Raw genomic sequence first — 23,613 nt, 5'->3', positions numbered from 1 at the left:
ATTTTATCTCTCCTCTCTCTCTCTACCCCTCCTCCTGCTTGTACTCTCTCTCTCAAAAGTAAATATTTAAAAATTTTTTCAAACAACCTCAAGGACCTTGAAAAAGAAGACCATATTAAGCCCAAAGTTAATAGAAAAAATGAGAGAACAAAGGTCAGAGAATAAATAAATCAAATAGAGAATAGAAAAACAATAGAAAAGCTCAGTGAAACTAAGCGTTGGTTTTTTGAAAAGATAAACAATTGACAACACTTCAGCTAGACTTACAAAGAAAAAGAGAACTCAAAATTGTACAGAAGAGACATTACAACTGATACCACAGAAACATAAAGGATAAGAGATTGCCATGAATAATTATACACCACCAAATTCGATAACCTAGAAGAAATAGATAAATTCATAGAAACTTATGCCTACCAAGTATTAATCATAAAAACAAACAGGGGCGTCTGGGTGGCTCAGTCAGTTAAGCATCCAACTCTTGATTTTGACTTAGGTCATGACCTCATGGTTCATGAGGTTGAGCCGTGCATTGGGTTCATGAGGTTGAGCCATGCATGTACTGACAGTGAGGACCCTGCTTGGGATACTCTCTCCCCCTCTCTTTCAGCCCTTCCCCTGCTCACGCTCATTCTCTCAAAAATAAATAAAACATTAAACAAACTACACAGAAAATCTGAACGGATGAGTAACAAGTGAGGAGCCTGAATCAGTAATCAAACACCTCCCAAGAAAGAAAAGCCCAGGACCAGACAGCTTCATGGGAGAATTCTACCAAACATTTAAAGAATTAACACCAGTTCTTCTCAAACTTTTCTAAAAACTAAAGAGGAGGAAACATTCCCAAATTCATTTTGTAAGGCCACCATTATCTTGATACCAAAGCCAGATGAGCACACTAAGAGAAAACAACAGACCAAAATTTCTGATGAATATAGATACAAAAATTCTCAACAAAATACTAGCAAAATAGGGCGCCTGGGTGGCTCAGTCGGTTAAGCGCCCGACTTCGGCACAGGTCATGATCTAGTGGTTCGTGAGTTCAAGCCCTATGTCGGGCTCTGTGCTGACAGCTCAGAGCCTGAAGCCTGCTTCAGATTCTGTGTCTCCCTCTCTCTCTGCCCCCCTCCTCTGTTCACACTGTTTCTCTCTCTCAAAAATAAATAAACATTTTAAAAAATTTAAAAAAAATACTAGCAAAATAAATTCAACAGCACATTAAAAGGATCACATATCATGATGAAGTCAGATTTACCACTGGGATGAAAGAATGTTTTGACATACAGAAATCAATAAATGTGATACACCACAACAGAATGAAAGATAAAAATCATACATCTCAACAGATGCAGAAAAAGCAACTGACAAGATTCAACGTCCTTTCACTATAAAATTGCTCAACGAATTTGGTATAGAAGGAACATAATTCAACATACAAAGGCCATACACAACAAGCCCACAGCTAATATCATACTCAACAGTGAAAGGCTGAAAGCTTTTCCTCTAAAATCAGGAACAAGACATGGATGCCCATTCTGACCACTCCTATTCAACACAGTACTAGAAGTTCTAGCTGTAGCAAGTAGGCTAGAAGAAATAAAGGCATCCAGGGTGGTAGCAGGTGCGCCCTTAACATGCAGAATGACACCAGGGAGTTCCTGGACTTGTATTACCACAGAAATGCTCCGCCAACAACCATATCATCCACCAAGAACCACACATTCAAGGACGAGATGAACGCGGCCAAGGTTGACAAGGTTCAACAGTCAGTTTAAAACCTACGCTATCTGTGGGGCCATGTGCAAGATAGGCAAGCCAGATAATAGCATCCTCTGACTGGCCAAGGCCCATGGCCTCATTTCAAAGAACTTCTGCCAGGGGCACCTCAGTGGCTCAGTGAGAGGAGCATGTGACTCTTTATCTCAGGGTCATGATTCAAGCCCCATGTGGGGTGAAGAGATTACTTTAATAAAAAAAATTAAAAAAAAAAGAGGATCATAGATGTGGAATATTTGTCATAAATAAATAGCAACTTGCCACCCAAAGAAAGAAAATAAAGGTATCCAAATCTGAAAGGAAGAAGTATAATTGCTGATAACATATCCTATATACAAAAAATTATAAACCTCTACCAAGAAAGTGTGAGGCCTAATAAACGAATTCAGTAAAGCTTCAGGATACAAAATCAACATTAATAAATCAGTTGTTTTTCTATATACTATCAATGAAATCAGTTACATCTCCATATAGTATCAGAAAGAAAACAATTCCATTAACAAAAGCATCAAAAACAATAAAATACTTAAAAATAAGGAAGTGAAAGATCTGTATAATGGAAACTACAAAACACTGGTGGAAGAAATTGAAAGTGGAGTGCCTGGGTGGCTCAGTGGGTTAAGGGTCTCGCTCTTGATTTCGGCTCAGGTCATGATCTCACAGTGCCTGAATTAGAGTCCGACGTTCAGTCTCTGGGCCATCAGCTTGAAATTCTCTCTCTCTCTCTCTCTCTCTCTCTCTCTCTCTCTCTCTCTCACTGCCCCACCCCCACTTGCATACACCCACAACCCTCTCTCTGTCTCTCTCAAAAATAAATAAACCCTCAAGAAACTGGGATAGAAGGATCATACCTCATGATCATAAAAGCCATATACGAAAGACCCACCACTAATGTCCTCCTCAATGGGGAAAAACTGAGAGCTTTCTCCCTTAGGTCAAAAACACGACAGGGATGTCCACTCTCACCACTGTTATTCAACATAGTATTGGAAGTCCTAGCCTCAGCAATCAGAGAACACAAAAGAATAAAACACATCCAAATTGGCAAGGAAGAAGTAAAACTTTCACTCTTCGCAGATGACATAATACTCTATACAGAAAACCCAAAAGAGTCCACAAAAAACTGCTAGAACTGATCTATGAATTCAGCAAAGTCGCAGGATATAAAATCAATGTACAGAAATCTGTTGCATTCCTATACACCAATAATGAAGCAACAGAAAGAGAAATCAAGGAATCGATTCCATTTACTATTGCACCAAAACCCATAAAATACCTAGGAATAAATCTAACCAAAGAGGTGAAAAATCTATACACTGAAAACTATAGAAAGCTTAAGAAAGAAATTGAAGAAGACACAAAGAAACCCATGCTCCTGGATTGGAAGAACAAATATTGTTGAAATGTTGATACTACCCAAAGCAATCTACATATTCAATGCAATCCCTATCAAAATAACACCAGCATTCTTCACAGAGCTAGAACAAACAATCCTAAAATTTGTATGGAACCAGAAAAGACCCTGAATAGCCAAAGCAATCTTGAAAAAGAAAACCGAAGCTGAAGGCATCACAATCCCGGACTTCAAGCTGTATTACAAAGTTGTAATCATCGAGACAGTATGGTACTGACACAAAAACAGACACTCAGGTCAATGGAACAGAAGAGAGGACCCAGAAATGGACCCACAAATGTATGGCCAACTAATCTTAGACAAAGCAGGAAAGAATATCCAATGGAATAAAGACGGTCTCTTCGGCAAATGGTGCAGGGAAAACTTGACAGCGACGTGCAGAAAAATGAACCTGGACCACTTTCTTACACCATACACAAAAATAAACTCAAAATGGATGAAAGACCTAAATGTAAGACAGGAAGCCATCAAAATCCGAGAGGAGAAAACAGGCAACAACCTCTCTGACCTTGGCTGCAGCAACTTCTTAGTCAACACATCTCCGGAGGCAAGGGAAACAAAAGCAAAAATGAACTATTGGAACCTCATCAAAATAAAAAGCTACCCCCCAAAATACATAAAATAAATAAAAAAATACAATAAAATAAAAATAAAAATAAAATAAAATATAAATATAAATAAAAAGTTTCCAGGGATGCCTGAGTGGCTCAGTTAGTTAAGCATCCAACTTCAGCTCAGGTCATGATCTTGCGGTTCGTGGGTTTGAGCTCCACATTGAGCTCCACATCGAGAGCCTGGAGCCTGCTTCAGATTCTGTGTATCCCTCTCTCTCTGCCCCTCCCCCACTCACACTCTGTCTCTCTCAAAAATAAATATTAAAAAAATAAAAATACATAAATAATAAAAAGCTTCTGCACAGCAAAGGAAACAATTAGCAAAACTAAAAGGCAACCAACAGGGGCGTCTGGATGGCTCAGTCGGTTAAGCATCTGACTTCGGCTCAGGTCATGATCTCGCAGTACATGAGTTCGAGCCCCGCTTTGGGCTCTGTGCTGACCGCTCAGAGCCTGGAGCCTGTTTCAGATTCTGTGTCTCCCTCTCTCTCTGACCCTCCCCCGTTCATGTTCTGTCTCTCTCTGTCTCAAAAATAAATAAACGTTAAAAAAAAAATTAAAAAAAAAAAAGGCAACCAACAGAATGGGAGAAGATATTTGCAAATGACATATCAGATAAAGGGTTAGTATCCAAAATCTATAAAGAACTTATCAAACTCAACACCCAAAAAACAAATAATCCAGTGAAGAAATGGGCAAAAGACATGAATAGACACTTCTTCAAAGAAGACATCCAAATGGCTAACAAACACACGAAAAAATGCTCAACATCACTCATCATCAGGGAAATACAAATCAAAACCACAATGAGACACCACCTCTCACCTGTCAGAATGGCTAAAATGAACAAGTCAGGCAATGATAGACGTTGGTGAAGATGTGGAGAAAGGGGAACCCTTTTGCCCTGCTGGTGGGAATGCAGACTGGTGCAGTCGCTCTGGAAAACCGTATGGAGGTTTCTCAAAAAACTAAAAGTAGAACTACCCTACAACCCAGCAATTGCACTTGTAGGTATTTATCCAAACGATACTGGTGTGCTGTCTCGAAGGGGCACATGCACCCCAATGTTGATAGCAGCACTATCAACAATAGCCAAGGTATGGAAAGAGCCCAAATGTCCATCGACAGATGAATGGATAAAGAAGATGTGGTGTGTGTGTGTGTGTGTGTGTATACATACACACACACACACACACACACACACACACACACACACACACACACCAGGAATAGTACTCAGCAATAAAAAAGAATGAATCTTGCCATTTGCAACAATGTGAATAGAACTAGAGTGTATTATGCTAAGTGAAATTAGTCAGAGAAAGACAAATATATGACTTCACTCATATGTGGAATTTGAGATACAAGACAGATGAACATAAGGAAGGGAAGCAAAAATAATATAAAAACAAGGAGGGGGACAAAACATAAGAGACTCTTAAATATAGAGAACAAACTGATGGCTGCTGAAGGGGTTGTGGGTAGGGGGATGGTCTAAATAGGCAAGGGGCATTAAGGAAGTCACTTAGGAAGGAAGATGAGCACCGGGTGTTATTTGCAGGGGATGAATCACTGAATTCTACTCTTTTTTTTTTTTTTAAATGTTTATGTATTTTTAAGAGAGACAGACAGAGAGCAAGCAAGGGAGGGACAGAAAGAGGAACAGAGACACAGAATCCAAAGCAGGCTCTAGGCTCTGAGCTGTCAGCACAGGACCCAACTTGGGGCTCCAACTCACAGACCGTGAGATCATGACCTGAGCCAAAGTCAGACGCTTAACCAACTGAGCCACCCAGGCACCCCTGATTCTACTCCTGAAATCATTATTGCACTATATGCTAACTTTGATGTAAATTAAAAAAAAAAAAATTTTTTTTTTAATTAAATTTTAAAAGAGTACCTGGTTGGCTCAGTCAGTAAAGTATGCAACGCTTGATCTCAGGGTTGTAAGTTCAAGCCCCATGATGGGCACAGAGCTTACTTAAAAAATAATAATAATAAAATTTTAACTAAAAAATTTAAAAAGCAGACACAGACCAATGGAAACAGAATCAAGAACCTAGAAATAAATCCACATATACACTGGCAACTCAAATTTGATAACGGAACCAAGAACATTCAATGAGGAAAGAACAGTCCCCATCAATAAATGGTAACGGTAAAACTGTATATCTACACACAAAAGAATGAAATTGCACCCCTATATTAACAACCACTCACAAAAATTAATTTGAAATGGATTAAAGACTTAAATGTAAGATCCGAAACCATAAAACTCCTAGAAGAAAACAGTGAAAAAGCCCCTTCACATTGATCTAGTTGATGTTGTTTTTTTGGATATGACACCAAAAGTGCAAGCAACAAAAGCAAAAAATCAGTATTGGGGCTATACCAAACGAAAAAGTTCTGCACAGCATAAGAAACAATCAACAAAATGAAAAGGAAACCTAGAGAATTAAAGAAAATTTTGCAAACCATATAGCTAATGAGGGGTCAAAAAACCAGAATATATAAGGAACTAATATAAATGTATAGCAAAAAAAAAAAAAAAAAAAAAAATTAAAAAATGAGCAGATGCCTGGGTGGCTCAGTAGGTTGAGCATCCAACTTCGGCTCAGGTCATGATCTTGCGTTGCACTTTGTGAGTTTGAGCCCCACATCAGGCTCGCTGCTGTCAACACAGAGCCTGCTTCGGATCCTCTGTCCCCTTCTCTCTGCCCCTCTCCCACTCATGTTCTCTCTCTCTCTCTCAAAAATAAATAAACATTTTTTAAAAATGGGCAGAAAACCTGAATAGACATTTTCCCAAAGAATACATACAAATAGCCAATAGCTAAGTGAAAAAGTGCTCAATGTCACTAATCCTTAGGGAAACACAAATCAAAACCATAATGAAATATCACCTCACATCTGTTTTATTGTCATAAAAACAAGAGATAACAAATGCTGGAAAGGGTGTGGAGAAAAGAGAATCCTAGTGTACCATTAGTAGGAATGTAAATTGGTGCAGCCACTATGGAAAAGAGTATGGAGTATGGAGGTTCCTCAGAAAACTAAAAATAGAACTCCATTAGATCCAGCAATCCCACTTCTGGGTATAGATACATGGGAGATAAAATCACTTTCTCAAAGAGTATCTTGAGTCCCATGTTCACTGCCACATTATTCACAAGCGCCAAGACATGGAACCAATCTAAGTGTCTACTGACGGATGAATAAAGAAAATGTTGTATATACATACATACAAATATTATTCAGTCATAAAAAGAAGGAAATTTTCCTATTGGTGACAACACGGATGGACATGGAGGGCATTACACTAAGTGAAAGAAGTCAGAGAAAGACAAATACTGTATGATCTCATTCACATGTGGGATCAAAAAACATCAAACTCATAGAAACAGAGAACAGAATGGTGGTTGCCAAGGGTTAAGGGGTAAGGAAAATAGGGAGATGTTGGTCAAAGGGTACAAACTTCCAATTATAAGAGGAGTAAGTTCCAGGGATCTAATGTACAGCATGGTGATTAATTATGGTTAATACCACGGTAACGTATACTTTAAAGCTGCTACGACAGTAGAGGTTTAATGTGCTCACCGTAACAACAACAACAACAACAAGGTAACTATTTGAGGTGAAGGATGTGTTATCTGACCTTAAAGTGGTAAACCTTTTGCAATACAGATGTATATTAAATCATCACATTTTACACATTAAACTTACAGAATGTTATATGCCAATTATATCTCAATAAAGCTGGGGTGGGGAAGTTGGGATGGGGGGGAAATACCTGATGATTATGATGATTTCTCTTAGAGGGCTAGTAGGGGCAGAAGCCAGACTGGAGGGGGATGAAGAATGAATAGAAGATTTTGAACTGAATATATGTAATTACCTCTATAAGCTTCCCAAATCCCACTAAAATCATAAAAGTTTTAGAAAGACACAGGAGTGTTCTGACTGGCTCAGTCGAAAGAGCATGCGACTCTTGATCTTGGGGTGGTGAGTTCAAGTCCCACACTGCATTTACACCCAGTAAAAAAATATAAATAAATAAATGAAAACTTTAATTTAAAAAAAAATAGGAGGGGCACTGGGGTGGCTCAGTCAGTTAAGCGACTGACGCTCTTGGGTTTCGGCTCAGGTCATAATCTCACAGTTTGCAAGTTTGAGCCCAGCATCTATCAGTGAGAAGCCCACTTGGGATTCTCTCTCTCTCCCTCTCTCTCTCTCTCTCTCTGCCCATCCCCCCACCTCATTTTCTCTCTCTCAAAATAACTTAAAGAAAAAAAAAAAAAAGGAGCACCTGAGTGACTCAGTCCGATAAGTCACTGACTCTTCATTTCAACTTGGGTCATGATCTCACAGTTTTTGAGATGGAGCCCCGTATCAGGCTCTGCACTGACAGCACAGAGCCTGCTTGGGATCCTCTCTCTCTCTCTGCCCTTCCCTTGTTCACATTCTTTCTCTCTCTCAAAAAAAATTTTTTTAATTAAAAAAAATAAAAAATAAATTAATAGGAGTGCCTGGGTAGCTCAGTCAGTTAAGCACCCAACTCCTGATTTCAGCTCAGGTCTTGATTTCAGATCTTACAAACTGTGACATCGAGCCCCCCCTTAGGATACTCTCTCCCTGTTCCTCTCTGCCCCACCGCCCCCCGCCTCTATGGTTGCAAGCACACTCTCTCTCTCTCAAAATACATACATAAAATAATAAGTAAATAAATAAAGCATTAAAAAAGGCTTTTTTGATAAAAGAAGTAATAGTTGGGGTGTCTGGCCAGCTCAGTGAGTGGTAGAACATGTGACACTTTTTTTTTTTTTTTTTTTTTTTTAAATTTTTTTTTTCAACGTTTTTTATTTATTTTTGGGACAGAGAGAGACAGAGCATGAACGGGGGAGGGGCAGAGAGAGAGGGAGACACAGAATCGGAAACAGGCTCCAGGCTCCGAGCCATCAGCCCAGAGCCTGACGCGGGGCTCGAACTCACGGACCGCGAGATCGTGACCTGGCTGAAGTCGGACGCTTAACCGACTGCGCCACCCAGGCGCCCCAAGAACATGTGACTCTTAATCTTAGGGTCATGAGTTCAAGTTCCATGTTGGGCATAGAGTTTACTTAAAAAAAAAAAAAAAAAAAAAAGAAAAGAATAGGCCATTTACATCCTAACATGTGATTATAAATATTACACATTCTCAAAAGAATCCAATAAAGTATATCAGTACTTTAGATGAAAAACTCAAGGTCTTAGAGAGCCTAAGAAACTTGGAACTAGCACCCAGCTAGCAAACTGACAAAAGCCACAATTAAATTCAGCTCTAACTCCATATTACACAATTTGTATAGAATACAATGCTGCCTTCCTTTGTTTAACCTTAGTTTAATGCCTAACATTAGCTTAATTACATTTATTAGGGTAGATTTTTTTCAGGATCTACGAGTAGGCTTTAGAAGCTATTATCAGGAGGCGCCTGGGTGCCTTAGTCGGTTAAGCGTCCAACTTTGGCTCAGATCATGATCTCACGGTTTGGGGTTCAAGCCCCACATCGGGCTCTGTGCTGACAGCTCAGAGCCTGGAGCCTGTTTCAGATTCTGTGTCTCCCTCTCTCTCTCTCTGTCTCTCCCCTGCTTACACTCTATCTCTCTCAAAAATAAATAAGCATTAAAAAAAAATTAAAATCAGGTGTTTTGGGGGATAATAAACTGAATGACACCGTATCTACCTTTACAGAGTTTACACTCCAGCAATGAAAATAAGACAATCACCTAAATGATTCCAAAACAACACAAAGTTACATAAATTACCATATATGAAATACAAAATTTTATAGAGGCTCAGAAAAAAAAAAGTCCTCTTTGGGGGTGGGAGGTAGAGGGATTAGGAGATGCTTTATAGAAGAGGTAACTTTTCAGCTGAACTTAAAGAGATAGATAGGGTTTTAAAAGACAGTTTTATTTGAGCTACTGAACAGCCTCAGTCATGCTGTAGCCCCAGGGCCTAGCACACTGGAGCAGTTTAATGAATGTGGGTGGAGTGAACAAATGAACAGAAAGGCCATTCCAAAAGGAAGGGACAACAACAAAGGATCAGAGGCTGAATACATGAGGCACAACAAAAATAAAAGGATCACAAAGAAGGAACACAAATAGGCACATACATATTTAGAAAATAAGAATAAAGTACCTCGCCATGATTCTTTTTACATTTTGGCTCCCATATCTCCCATCTCTAAGAAAATTCTCTCAATATCACCCCCATCCTGTTTCTGCCTTTATCTCATTTCTCTATTCCCTATCTTTTTAAAATAATGATTTTATTGACATATAATTTATACACCATGTAATTAGCCCACTTAAAGTATAAATTCAATGGTATTTAGATCACACTTTCACAACCATTACCACGATCAATTTTAGAACATTTCCATTACCCCAAAAGGAAACCCAATACCCGTCACTCCCCATTTACCCCCAACCATCACCCTCCCCCACTAGACCTAGGCAACCATTAATCCACCTTCTGTCTCCATAGATTTGCCTATTCAGGACATTTCATATAAATGGAAGCATAAAATATGTGGGCTTTCGTGAGTGGCATCTTTCACCTAGCAAAGTATTTTTCAAGGTTCATCCATTTTGTAGAATGTATCAGGACCCTATTCCTTGTCACTGATGAATAAAATTCCAAAAATTGTACTGTATGGATATATACAACATTTTATTTATTTATCTGTTCATCAGTTGGTAGATACCTGGCTTGCTTCTACCTTCAATGTTGCTATGAACACTGGTGTACAGTTTTTATGTGGACATGTTTTAATTTTTCTTGAGTATATACCTAGGAGTATGCTTAACCTTTTAAGGAACCACCAAACTCTTTCCCAAAGAAGTTGCACCATTTAACATTCCCACATGCAGTGTATGAAGAGTCCAATACTCCATGTTATTACCTGTCATTTTGATTACAACCACCCTAGTGGGTGCAAAGTGGTATCTCATTGTGGTTTTGATTTACATTTCTTGATAGCTAATGATGCTGAACACCTTGTTCATGGTTATTTGTAGATCTTCTTTGAAGAAATGCCTATTCATATCTTGCCCATTTCTTAATTGGGTTCTGCTCTCCATCTTAAAGTTCTTAAATTTTTTTTTTTTTAATGTTTATTTTTGACAGAGAGAGAGAGAGAGACAGAGTATGAGTGGGGAGGGGCAGAGAGAGAAGGAGACACAGAATCCGAAGCAGGCTCCAGGCTCTGAGCTGTCAGCACAGAGCCCGACGTGGAGTTTGAACTCACAGACCGCGAGATCATGACCTGAGCCAAAGTCGGAAGCTCAACCGACTGAGCCACCCAAGCGCCCTGACTCCATCTTAAAGTTCTTAAACGATTGGGGAGCCTGGGTGGCTCAGTCAGTTGAGCGTCCGACTTCGGCTCAGGTCATGATCTAACAGCTCATGAGTTCGAGCCCCACGTCGGGCTCTGTGCTGACAGCTCAGAGCCTGGAGCCTGCTTCTGTGTCTCCCTCTCTAGACTCTGCCCCTAACCCACTCACATTCTGTCTCTGTCTCAAAAATAAATAAACATTAAAAAAATTTTAAAAAAAAAAAGTTCTTAAACGATTACTCTATACACACCATCTACACTACATTACCTTTTACAATCATCAACTCACTCCAACCTTGCTTTTGCTCCCCACTCTGAAACTGCTCATCAAAATTATCAACCACCTCTGTAGTGACAAAATCAATGGCTCATCTTCAGTCCTCATCTTCCAGGATAAAACTCTATGGTTTGCACATATGTATTTTAATTCCATCTGACCTCTTATTCTCATCTATATTTTATCATCCTGTTTCTTGTATTTTCTTACTGCATATTTTCTTATGGAATTAAAATGTAAACTAAAGGGTATATCCAGAGAATTGCAAGTAAAACAACTGGGTGGGGCAGAGTGAAGGTAGTGGAATCAAGGCGGGTAGGTGGGGAAGATAAGAAAAGGCTTGGGGCGCCTGGGTGGCGCAGTCGGTTAAGCGTCCGACTTCAGCCAGGTCACGATCTCGCGGTCCGTGAGTTCGAGCCCCGCGTCAGGCTCTGGGCTGATGGCTCGGAGCCTGGAGCCTGTTTCCGATTCTGTGTGTCCCTCTCTTTCTGCTCCTCCCCCGTTCATGCTCTGTCTCTCTCTGTCCCAAAAATAAATAAAAAACGTTGAAAAAAAAAAAAAAAAAAAAAAAAAAAGAAAAGGCTGGATAAATAGTGAGTATTGGGCTACGGATTTGGACTTTGTTTGGCAGGTAATATGTAGCCATTAAAGGTTTTTATACAAGAAATGCTCAGCACTAGACCGTTGGGATGTTGGAAGACTATATCAGCAGCAAGTATAAAGTTATTTAGAGGGTGGAGAAACAGGAGGCAAGGAGATCATGTGGGATACGTATTACAGTAGAAAAGATAATCAGTGTAGTAGTGCTCAAAACGTAAAGGTGGAATCAACAGAGAGACATTACCACTAAACTCTAACCGAGTCCACTTTATTACCAGTAACAGAATAGCCGCCCCCAGACAAGAGATGTTAGACCTAAACATTCTTAGTCCTCAGTTCTACTAAGTTTGATTTGATAGAAACTAGCTGAATATGTAGTAAACACACAATTATCTTTCCCTGTTGTAAATACATAAACAATTATAGTATTGCTTCTCTCCTGAGTAAACAAAAATTTCAAGTAACTCATGCTTCTCAGAGTGAAGATCTGACAATGCCCAGCAGTCAGTTCTACTCTCATCATTACTTCCAGCCCCCCCCCCCTACTGATCTTCAATAAGTTAAGATCAAGAGGAAATAGAAATTTATGCAAAATAGGCTGGGGAAGGCAAGTTATCCCAAGTTAAACACAATCTCCTTTCTTTTTTTTTCCACAGGAAATAGTTGTTGATGCTCTGAGGAGTTAAATTATAATAACACATGCCAGGAAGATGATGTCAGGGAAGGCGTGGTTAGGCCCTTTACAAGTCTGAGATTCCTTCAGTTCCAAACATTGCCTCTTTCAATCTCACCTATACTCAAAACCTCTCTACTGAGCTACTCTTTCTAACACTGAAGAAAAGAGTTGAGATCCTAGAACTCTGATCTTTTTACCTTAAAACAATTAAAAAAAAAAAAAAAGTTTTAATGAACCAAAGAGTAAGTGAAGGCCATTAAAACAGCTGTTTTTAAAACATGTACTACATTGTTTTGTAGAATCAGTCTTTGAAATCCACATTCCCCCCTTCTGTGACCATTCTAATTCTAGAGAAAAGAATGAATATTCAACACTACATCTTGAGAAAGAATCTGCCTTTATTAGCAGTTATACATTCCTTGACTGTATTCCTTTTTTACCATAACCAAAAAAGAGTAAGAAAACTACTGTCAAAGACTCCTCAGGTAACAAAGTCCCTGACAAATGAAGTACATGAATATGTTTCAAAATAAAACAAACCTACTTGTTAAGGTCAAGTAAATAAAATTAATACACTTTCAAGCAAGTCACAACACTAGGTAAAAATGGCTTTTCTGAGCTCACTGGCAATTATTCTTACTCTACAAACTAGAAGTGATGACTACAGTAAATTATGATGTAAAAATTCCCTTAAAGAAAGCAGATCTCTACAAATCTATTATACTAGATTTTTGTATAACATAATGATGGACAATAAAAGCAGATATTTATAATTTGTATTTTTCAAAAGTTTAAATTTTTATTGTTATTTCAGTTTTTTAAACATTTTGGACAAGTCCAAGAACTTTATTATACAGGCTTGATCTACTTGAGAAACAGCTCTTAATAGAAATGGCAAATAAGCCAAAGTCAAAATTAAAACTTTATCTTGTCATAGAAAAGCCTGGTAGGATACACATACCAAATTGTTACCAGTTATTTTCCTTGAGGGGTGGGATTTGGGTAAGGAACTTCCAGACATGAAGGGAAGACTTAACTTTTTATTTTATATGCCTCTTTATGCTTAATTTTTTTTTTAATGGGCAGGTCTTAAATTTATTACTAAAAACAAAAGTTATTTTAAAAATGTGACCTTGGTTATAAAAATTTACAAATTACATGAACAAATCCATCCAAACATTCTTCCTAAAAGAGAAATGAACACATGTCAACACAAAGACAAAGAACAACATAGTAATGTTTTAAATATACCCAATATTCACCAACCTACGTACTTACACAAGGAGTCATATACATTGCTAACAAAGTGATGTCATCATAACACAGACCTATAAAAACCCAAAGAATTCTTTTTTTTTTTAATTTGAGAAAATGAGAGAGAGAGAGAGAGCGCACATATGTGTAAGCAGGATACAGAGGCAGAGGGAGAGACAGAATCCTAAGCAGGCAATAAGTTCAGCATGGACCCTGACATGGGGCTCAATCCCACAACCCTGGAATAATGACCTGAGCCAAAATCAAGAGTTGGATGCTCAACTGAGTCACCCAGGTGCCCCATGAGCCAAAAGAATTCTTGACAAATACATTAATAAGCATGTACCTAACCATGTTTTCTCAATGGCTTCTCAAACCTTACAAGTTATCAGAAGAGACATGAAATTTGAATCCAAGTCCATAATTATGCTTCTTTGTCCCTTATGCTGCCCTAGATTTAGAAGCTGGTTAAATATTTCCTATACTACAAGGCAGAAAGGGAGTGAAGAGAGCTAATTTAGACAGCATCAAATACATGAAACCCCTAAGAGGGAAAAAAACTAACTTCCAGAATTCATTTTACTTTATTTTAATGGGTCTGGGTAACCTGAGAGACTTGGAGAAAAAAAATTAAGAAGGAAAGTTTCATATAGTACTATATAAATTTTAAAAGGAACAAAAACAGATGTAATATCCTTCTATCAAAATCATATACTCATGGGGCACCTGGCTGGCTCAGTTGTAAAAGTGTGCAACTCTTGATCTTGGGGTCATGGGTTCAAGCCCCATGTTGGGTATAGAGTTACTTAAATAAATAAAACTTTTTCCTTTTTTTTTTTTTTTAAGTTTATTTATTTTGAGAGAGAGAGAGAGCATGAGCAGGGGACGGGCAGAAAGAGAGGGAGAGAGAGAATCCCAAGCAGGCTCCTTGCTGTCAGTGCTGAGCCCCACACAGGGATTGAACTCATGAACCATGAGATCATGACCTGAGAGGAAACCAAGAGTCAGACGCTTAACTGATTGAGCCACCCAAGCGCCCCAAAACTTTTTTTAAAAATCGCATATTCATAAGTGTATGTCTATTACTGATAACCAACAAACATATAAGTACCCATATTTCTTAAGGATATAAACCAGAATGAATGCCATTATAAACTGATTCTAAGTGTTTTGGGTCTAAACATTTACCAACTGCCTTGATCAGACACTTTAAGTTACCTATAGTAGCATCTTTAGGTATAGGAGAAAGCAGCAGGAATCTTTCCCACACCCTCTAACACTCCATCAGATGGGCAAAAGATCCCTACACATCTAAGTCATCTTTTTTCTTCAAAGAACAGTTACAATGCCAAGAAAGAGGCTAAAGGGTCTTTCTCCTACAGCACGAAGTTCCTCCTGATCAGCACTGTGTGCCCTGAAATGCCAAGAAACTGCCAAGGATACTCCCTGGTGAATGTGGGCATAACTGTCCACCTCTCATTAGACTGCCCATGTCCCCAAGCACAACACAATTCTCTGGCAACCCTGGGTTAATCACAAAAACTCTAAGGATCGCTGCTGAGCCTGGCCATCAGCAGAGGTCTAAGCAGCAGCTCAGCAGCAGAAACCAAAGAATCACAGAACTTTCTGCCTTAATCCCAAAGTATGTCTTCTCTTACCACTCCTTCCCTATGGCTAGGTGGGGCAGTCTAGAGTATACCCTGTTCTTGATGAAGCTGTTGTGATTTCCCTGACTATAATTCCCCCACCTGATAAACCTGGTTGAGTGAGTAGAAAGGAAGGTTGCCCGAAAGGGGGAAAAACAGTTATTCAAAAAGATGAAAATAACTTCGGAGAGAGTGAGCACAGGACCAGGGTTTGAGATGACATTATTATCCCAGTGGAGACTGGGTATATCAGCAGGAAGTCAAACTAACTTCATTTCACAAAGATACAAACTTGCAACTTTGATTTGTTTTCAATTCCCCTGCCTTCTCAGGCCTCACACACAGGGACTGTAAATTGCTGGAACTTCAAAACCAGGTGAGAAAAGATGCCGAAAGAAGTGGTGGAAAAGGGAGAAGCGCTGAGCAGAGAGAGGAATTCCGTTCCCCTCTTAAGAAGAATGTTAAAGCCAAGGGCACTCCCGGATCCCCAGGAAAGGAAGTAGCTGGATTCCAAAAAAGCACTTTTCCCTACCTTCTTGTTGTTCTTGTTATAGCCAAAAGTCGAAATCCCAGGCCTGGAAGTCACTGATAGCAGCATTTTCTCTTTAATGTAAGGGAGCTGAGAGAGAGAGGAGGGAGGGAAAAGGAGGGGGAAGAGAGGGGGGGAAGAGAAAATGAGAGGGAAAAGGGAGGGGGAGGAAAAAGGGGGAGAAAAGGAGCAAGAGGGAGAGAGATGGGGGGGCGGGAGAGAAAGAGCTGGGGCTGCTTGTTTACGTCACTGAGAGAAGTTAACCAAGAGTCTGAATAAGGCACTTCCACTGGGTCCTAATGCCCAAGATGTTATTTATTTATTTTTTTCCACAGTCTTAGTAGTTAAAGCAAAAGAAAAGTTCTTAGGTCTACCCCTTTCAACTCCATCCCTTCTCCAATATGAACAAGTTCTGTTTCTCCTGAAAAGACACTGAGGATTTTTTTCCCCTTAGAGTTACAAGATTTAGAAAAAGCTTTCAAGTTTGATTTTAAAGGGGCCACTGAGATACACTGCCTTAGAGAACTCATGAAGACAACTCTACTGAGAAAGAATATGTGAGATGAGCTCAGGACTTTTCCCACACTTTATACTTACAGTGATCTTAAGACACGAAGAAAGAACAAACAGAAGAGCTCAGCAAACAGCAGAGACAGACTGCGGGGAAATAACTAGTTTCAGATCTGTGGATAGTTCTATTCCTCTTGACTCATGCTGATGGGCTGATGCTTCTCACCCCTTTTCAGATTCCCCCAGCCATCAGAATCCCCCAGGCATGATTTCACACTTAAGAAGGAATTATCAAACTTAACTATGCCACGAAACTTGGTGCCTAGTGATTTCTTTGCTTTCCCCCCAGCTTTATGAAGATAAAATTGCCTACTTAGCACTTTCTTCAACAACTGTAAGCTATCTTGTTTGATTCTTTATCCCACCATTTTCTAGTCTTCAAGGTCCATGAAGCTGAAACAGTTAAGAGTTACTCACCAAATCTGGAATTTATGCCCAAACTGAAGTTCACAGAGTTGGGATGTTTGCTTCAAGTTGTCTCTGAGCTGTAGAGCTGTAGGAAAAAATAACCGTAAAAAAACATAAGCTTCACAGAGAAAAAAATACAAAGTTCTCAGGGAAGAAGAACCTAACACAGTTGAGACAACACTCACCTCAAACAGTTTCAAAGTAATGTCCTGTGGAAGTAGCCTTAATAAGAAACTTGTAGGAAACCAAAAATTCCAGAATGACACCCAGTAATTCTTACCAATCCAAATGGAACAGGGATATAGAATCAAAGCCTTCAAATCTCTTCTTCAGGTCACCTTGTGCCATCATACATGTTCTCTTAAATTAACCTTGTCGGCTTTGCCACGACAAACATTAAGCCCAAACCCTTTCTTAAATGAAGTCCCAGTAGTCTCTAGTCCAGTTTTCCTGTCACCTTTTTGCTGTGATAATGGGACCCACAGTACTAACATTCTGCAGAAAAAATACACACATATCACATACCACCCCCAAACTCTAACTTTCATTTCCAATAGGACAGGAAGTGCCTGCTCAGCTCAAGGGACACAGGAAGGGTGGGAGCAGCCTCAATGTGGGAACTGCAACTGAGATTGGAAGAACAGCAGTCAAATGCAATAAATAAATTACTAAAAGGTATCTCTCAGTGCTACCATATTTTTTTAAGTCCCTTTTCTGCCCTCATAGATTTTCATTCATTATATGCCAAGTTATCCATGCCATTTAGGCCCTTAGTTGATTTCTTCTCCCTTACCCTAACAATGTGGCACAAAAACCTTAATCTCTAAGGCCTGATTTATAATGCCAGTCAACCTAATTTATTTTTTTTTTTAATTCTAACATTCTCGGGGGTCCTGGGTTGCTCAGTTAAGTGCCTGGCTTGATTTCAGCTTAGGTCATGATGTCAGAGTTTGTGGGTTTGAGCCCTGCAACAAGCCCTACATCTGGCTCCATGTTGAGAGCCTGCTGCCTGCTTGGGATTCTCTCTCCCTCTCTCTCTGCCCCTCCCCAGCTCACACACGTGCACGTGAGCTTTCTCTCAAAATAAATAAACATTAAAAAAAATTCTAACATGCTCAATGTGTTTTGTTTTCCTACTGCATCCTTTAACACTCAATGGTATTTTAGAATTTAAAATAGTTAAAACTATGAGTTTTAGAGAGAGGCAGACATGAGTTCAAATGCTGACACTTTTGTAGTTACTACTTATGTGATTTTATGCCAGGGTACTTAACATCTCTAATTCACTCATTTGCAAAATGGAAATAATACCTACTTCATTAGCCTCTGGAATCAAATCTAAATTTTAGCTCAGTCCTGTCACTTACAAAATGAATGACACTGAAAATAACCCACGTCTGGATTTTTCTCATTTGTAAAATAGGGTAAATAGTATCTACTTCCTAAAATTGTCATGAAATGAAATAAGGCAATACATAATAAGCCCCTTAGGAAGGTCCCTGGCACTTGGTAAACACTCAATAGATATTAGCTCTGTTATAATTAATTGCTCTATTATCTCCAGCATGTATCCCTCTGGATATTGTATAACCCAGATTTAATGATCTGAAGTGAGTATTTCCAAAAACCAGTATCTTGATTACATTCAAAAGATTATACTAGGACTAGGCAGGCTAAACTATAACTAGAAATACTAGATATGAAATTTCAGGAATCACCCATCCATTTATTTCCCTACCTTCTATAAGCGGATAATCTGATCATTCAGAAATTCTTTTCTTGAGCACCTGGGTGGCTCTGTTGGTTAAGTGTCCAACTCTTAATTTTGGCTCAGGTCATGATCTCACAGTTCATGGCATCGAGTCCTGCATCAGGCTCTGTGCTGGCATTGTGCAGCTTGCTTGGGATTCTCTCTCTCCCTCTCTCTGTCCTTCCCCCGCTCATGCTCTCTCTCTCTCAAAATAAATAAACATTAAAAAAATTATTTTCTTAACTCTGATCTCCTGGAAATTAGTGAAACATTTCTTATCTCTAGAAAAAAGGAAATAATACAGAAACAAAGCTCATTAGATTTAAGACACCCCAGCCTCCACTTCTCTAGAGTCCTACTACTCCAAGAAATAGAAACAGATCTAGAAAAAAAAAAAAAGGAAAAATAAAATTTTCATGCACCCTAAGATTTAATACCATTTCTCTCCTCCAAAAGGAGCAGTATCAGGAGGAGGTTGGAAGATAGAGGCAGAGCAGGAGGACCCTAGGCTTGTGTCGTGAATACAACTAGATAACTATCATTATCATCCTAAATACCCCAGAAATTGACTTGAAGACTGGCAGAACAAACTCCACAATTAAAGGGCGCCTGGGTGGCTCAGTTGGTTAACCAACCAAATCCTAGTCTCAGGTCATGATCTCATGGTTCGTGGGTTTGAGCCCTGTGTCCAGCTCTGCACTGGTAGCACAGAGAATGCTTGAGAGTCTCTCTCTCTCCTTGTCTGTCCCCCGCTTGTATGTGCACACACTCTCTCTCAAAATAAATAAACTTTTTTAAAAAACATTAAAAAAATAGACTTTAGATTTTTGTAGTCTAAGAAGTTCAAGGCCATAGAAGTAAAATGTCCTAGGTTTGTGAACTGATGCTTAAGGCTAATTATGTCAAAGAGCACCAATAAGACTGCAAACTACATCCTTTATTCTAAGTACATTTTTTAAAAATTTTTTATTGTTTGCTTTTATTTATTTTTGAGAGAGAGACAGAGGGCGAGCAGGGGAGGGGCAGAGAGAGAGGGAGACACAAAATCTGAAGCAGGCTCCAGGCTCCAAGTTGTCAGCATAGAGCCCGATTCAGGGCTTGACTTATGAACTGTGAGATCATGACCTGAGCCAAAGTCAGATGCTTAACTGACTGAGCCACCCAAGCGCCCCTCTGGTAAGTATATTTTTAAAGGAGGTTATGGAGTTTTGTAGAAGTGACAGAGAATATAACAGAGTTCAATGGTGAGATTCAGAAGGCATATGAGAGGAGGAAGAATCCTATTTTTTCCATTGTGTCTATTTTGATGCCCACCCCCAACTGCTTTGCCTATTATATTGGCAACATGTTTCCAGATCTAGTCAATGCCTCTCAAATTCTTGGTTCTTATGGGCCCAGCACTCAAGAGTTGTTTTGAGGGGAAAAAGTAAAATAGAGGAGTTACTGGAAACCTCTTGGAAAGAGACATTTGCACCTCTGACTCAAGATAGACTGTTTTTTTTTTTTTATTTCTCAAAAAAACCAACACTTTTAAATAAGTGTCTCAAGTAAAGGGGCTGGGGCTAGATCAACTCTGATTTTTATGTTGAAAGATGTCTGCATGCAACTATCAGCCCTTCCACATCAGGGTGGAGAACTCAAAAGAATGTATTACCTGCAGATGCGCTAGCCCTAGATAGACATTCAAAGGGAGCCAGGCTGAAGTAGCACATGCATATGAAAGCAGGGAGACAGGGCAGTTTGCTAGTGAAATTCTAAATTAGGTTTGGAAAACTAAACAAAGTATATTAGGGCTGAGGATGCTCCCCACCCCCACCTCCACCCAGCTATTAATATTCTCTTGTGGATTATCTTTCCTCCCTTTTATTAATTTTTGTGTCCAAAGAATAGGTAATGGAAATATACCAAAAAGTTATTTCGTGGTAAAAAGATGAGATAATGCCTTAGGAAACAGTGAAAAAGAGTTTATTTAACATATCAGCTTCCTTAAGCAGGAAAACTTAAGGATTGGCAGCAAACAACAAAGAAATTTTAGCCCCACCTGCTTCTGATGTAGGATGGAATGACAAAGTTGGCTTAAAATCAGAAATTGGGGAAAGCTGGCTTAACTCCTTGACTCAATTTATTGGAAAACAGGGAAAAAGACAACTCTGAAGAATTATTTAACTCACATGCTGGATATCAGCACTTATAATATGTGCTCCTCTCCTATAGCAACAGATACTTGTGGCCAAAAATTACTGTAAGGAATATCCTACCAAAATTTTCAAGTAGACTTTTCCCCTGCCAAACACTAAAGAAATGCAGGAATCAAATCACCTAGAATCACTAGGCCAGAAAATTAGCACAATGTAGAAAGAACAGACTAGACTGGATTCTATACACACCCAAAATGGACCATATAGATTATATGGTAATATTATATTCTTTAAATGTATATTTCCTTCACACCTGACACATTAATTTTACTTGGTCTCAACTATTCCTAAAATAAATAACTCAGATGATCCCAATAGGGACCACAACTGAATTTAACAACTAGGTTGAAAAAATGGTTGTCTCTTGAGGTCAAATATGAATGTCTTCAAATAGCTGAACACTGGCAATTTCATACAGTTAAACCTAACATTGCGAAAACTGTGAGACTGTGGAGATGATAAAGAGAATACCAATTAACTTGATAGTTCCTTTCCTTTGTCCTCTCTCATTTTCAGATGAGAAAACAAACCTAAAGAGGTAAACTCACTTGCAAAGGTCATGACAGTCAAATAATGGCATAACTGACACCAGAATCCAGACTTTCTGCCTCTCAATTCAAACTTCTTTCCATACCAATCTAATTTGCCTATAAAATTAAAAATTCTCATAGGGGCCCCTGGCTTGCTCAGTCTGTGGAGTATAAGACTCTTGATCTCAGCATTGAGAGTTCAGGCCCCACGTGGGCATGGAGGCTACTTTAAAATAATTTTTTAATTAGAAAAATAAAAATGAGGGGCGCCTGGGTGGCTCAGTCAGTTAAGCGTCCGACCTCGGCTCAGGTCACGATCTCGCGGTCCGCGGGTCCGCGGGTTCAAGCCCCGCGTCGGACTCTGGGCTGATGGCTCAGAGCCTGGAGCCTGCTTCCGATTCTGTGTTTCCCTCTCTCTCTGCCCCTCCCCCGTTCATGCTGTGTCTCTCTCGGTCTGAAAAATAAATAAACGTTAAAAAAAATTAAAAAAATAAAAAATAAAAATGAAAATTCTGATAAATATGTATTTTGAGGTTAGAAGTAATAAAGGAATAATCCTAGGATTCCAGAGGTGAAAGTTCAGTTATTCTCCTCAAACCAGCTCTGATAAAGCTACTACTCACGTAGCAGTAATAAACAATATTTTGGCCTATTAAACTGAACACTAGATAATATTTCTAGAAATAAATTTATAATGGAAACAAGAAGATTTATATAAAACTACAACTGTATATAGACACATGAAAAGATGCTCCACATCATTCATTATCAGGGAAATGCCAATCAAAATCACACTGAGATATCACATCTGTTAAAAAAATAAAAAACTCAAGAAATGACAAGTGTTGATGAGGATGTGGAGAAATAAGAACCCTCATGCACTGCTGGAAATGCAAACTGGTGTAGCCACTGTGGAGAACAGTATGGAGCTTCCTCAAAAAGTTAAAAACAGGGGTGTCTGGGTGGCTCAGTCAGTTAAGTGTCCCACTTTGGCTCAGGCCATGATCTCACAGGTTCATGGGTTTGAGCCCTACATCAGGCTCTGTGCCAACAGCTCAGATCCTGGAGCCTGCTTGGGATTCTATGTCTCCCCACTCTCTCTGCCTTGCTCCCATTTTCTCTCTCTCTCACTCTCTCTCTCTCAAAAATAAACCTTAAGGGGCGTCTGGGTGTCTCAGTCAGTTAAGCGGCCGACTTCAGCTCAGGTCATGATCTCGTGGTCCATGAGTTCTAGCCCCGCATCGGGCTGTGTGCTGACAGCTCAGAGCCTGGAGCCTGTTTCGGATTCTGTGTCTCCCTCTCTCTGACCCTCCCCCATTCATGCTCTGTCTCTCTCTGTCTCAAAAATAAATAAACGTTAAAAAAAATTTTTTTTAATAAAATAAAATAAAATAAATAAACCTTAAAAAAATAAGGGCACCTGGCTCAGTTGCGGTTAAGCATCCCACTTCAGCTGAGGTCATGATCTCACAGTTTGTGAATTCGAGCCCCACATGGGGCTCAGCTGTGCTGACAGCTCAGAGCCTGGAGCCTGCTTCAGATTCTGTCTCCCTCTCTCTCTGCCCCTCCCCTGCTAGCACTCTGAATCGCTCAAAAATAAACATTAAAAAAATTTTTTTTAAATAATAAACATTAAAAAAATAAATTAAACAAAAAAAATTTTTTCAAGTTAAAAATAGAACCACCCTATGATTCACTAATGGCACTACTGGGTAGTCTGACTTCAGCTACAGTCATGATCTCACAGGTTCATAGGTTTGAGCCCCGAGTCAGGCTCTGTGCTAACAGAGCCTGGAGCCTGCTTCGGACTCTGGGTCTCTGGCTCTCTCTGCCCCTCCCCCGTGTCTCTCAAAAACTAAAAACAAACCGACAAAAAAAAGACACTACACCAAAAGGTCCACTATAAGTTTGTATTCCTATAGCATTATGTACAAAATTGCAGTAGGCTTTTTTTTTTCTTTAAGGGGGGGGGGGGGGGGGGGAGTGTGTG

At 39.4% G+C, this 23,613-nt stretch overlaps 1 protein-coding gene across 5 annotated transcripts in view; it reads right to left on the bottom strand.

Moving 5' to 3' along the window:
* The window catches only part of RBMS2 (RNA binding motif single stranded interacting protein 2), a 93,675-nt gene that overhangs the window by 54,093 nt on the left and 15,969 nt on the right, over positions 1-23,613 (bottom strand). For 2 of the 5 annotated variants that reach the window (XM_042946903.1, XM_042946902.1), the window contains exons 1-2: positions 17,331-17,675; positions 17,155-17,230 (exon numbers count right to left, since the gene is read on the bottom strand). Coding sequence is in view for 2 of the 5 variants with exons in the window: in XM_042946900.1 (XP_042802834.1) it covers positions 16,171-16,236 (66 nt within the window). In the remaining 3 variants the exon portion in view is untranslated. Of the gene's footprint in view, positions 1-16,170; positions 16,307-17,154; positions 17,231-17,330; positions 17,676-23,613 lie in introns of those variants that run through there. The other 3 variants (XM_042946900.1, XM_042946901.1, XM_042946904.1) reach the window with 2 other exon arrangements.

The sequence above is a fragment of the Panthera leo genome, chromosome B4, assembly GCF_018350215.1.
Source record: "Panthera leo isolate Ple1 chromosome B4, P.leo_Ple1_pat1.1, whole genome shotgun sequence".
Taxonomy (NCBI): Eukaryota; Metazoa; Chordata; class Mammalia; order Carnivora; family Felidae; genus Panthera; species Panthera leo.
The sequence above is the reverse complement of the archived record's forward strand: the minus strand, read 5'-3'. Positions and strand labels throughout refer to the sequence as shown.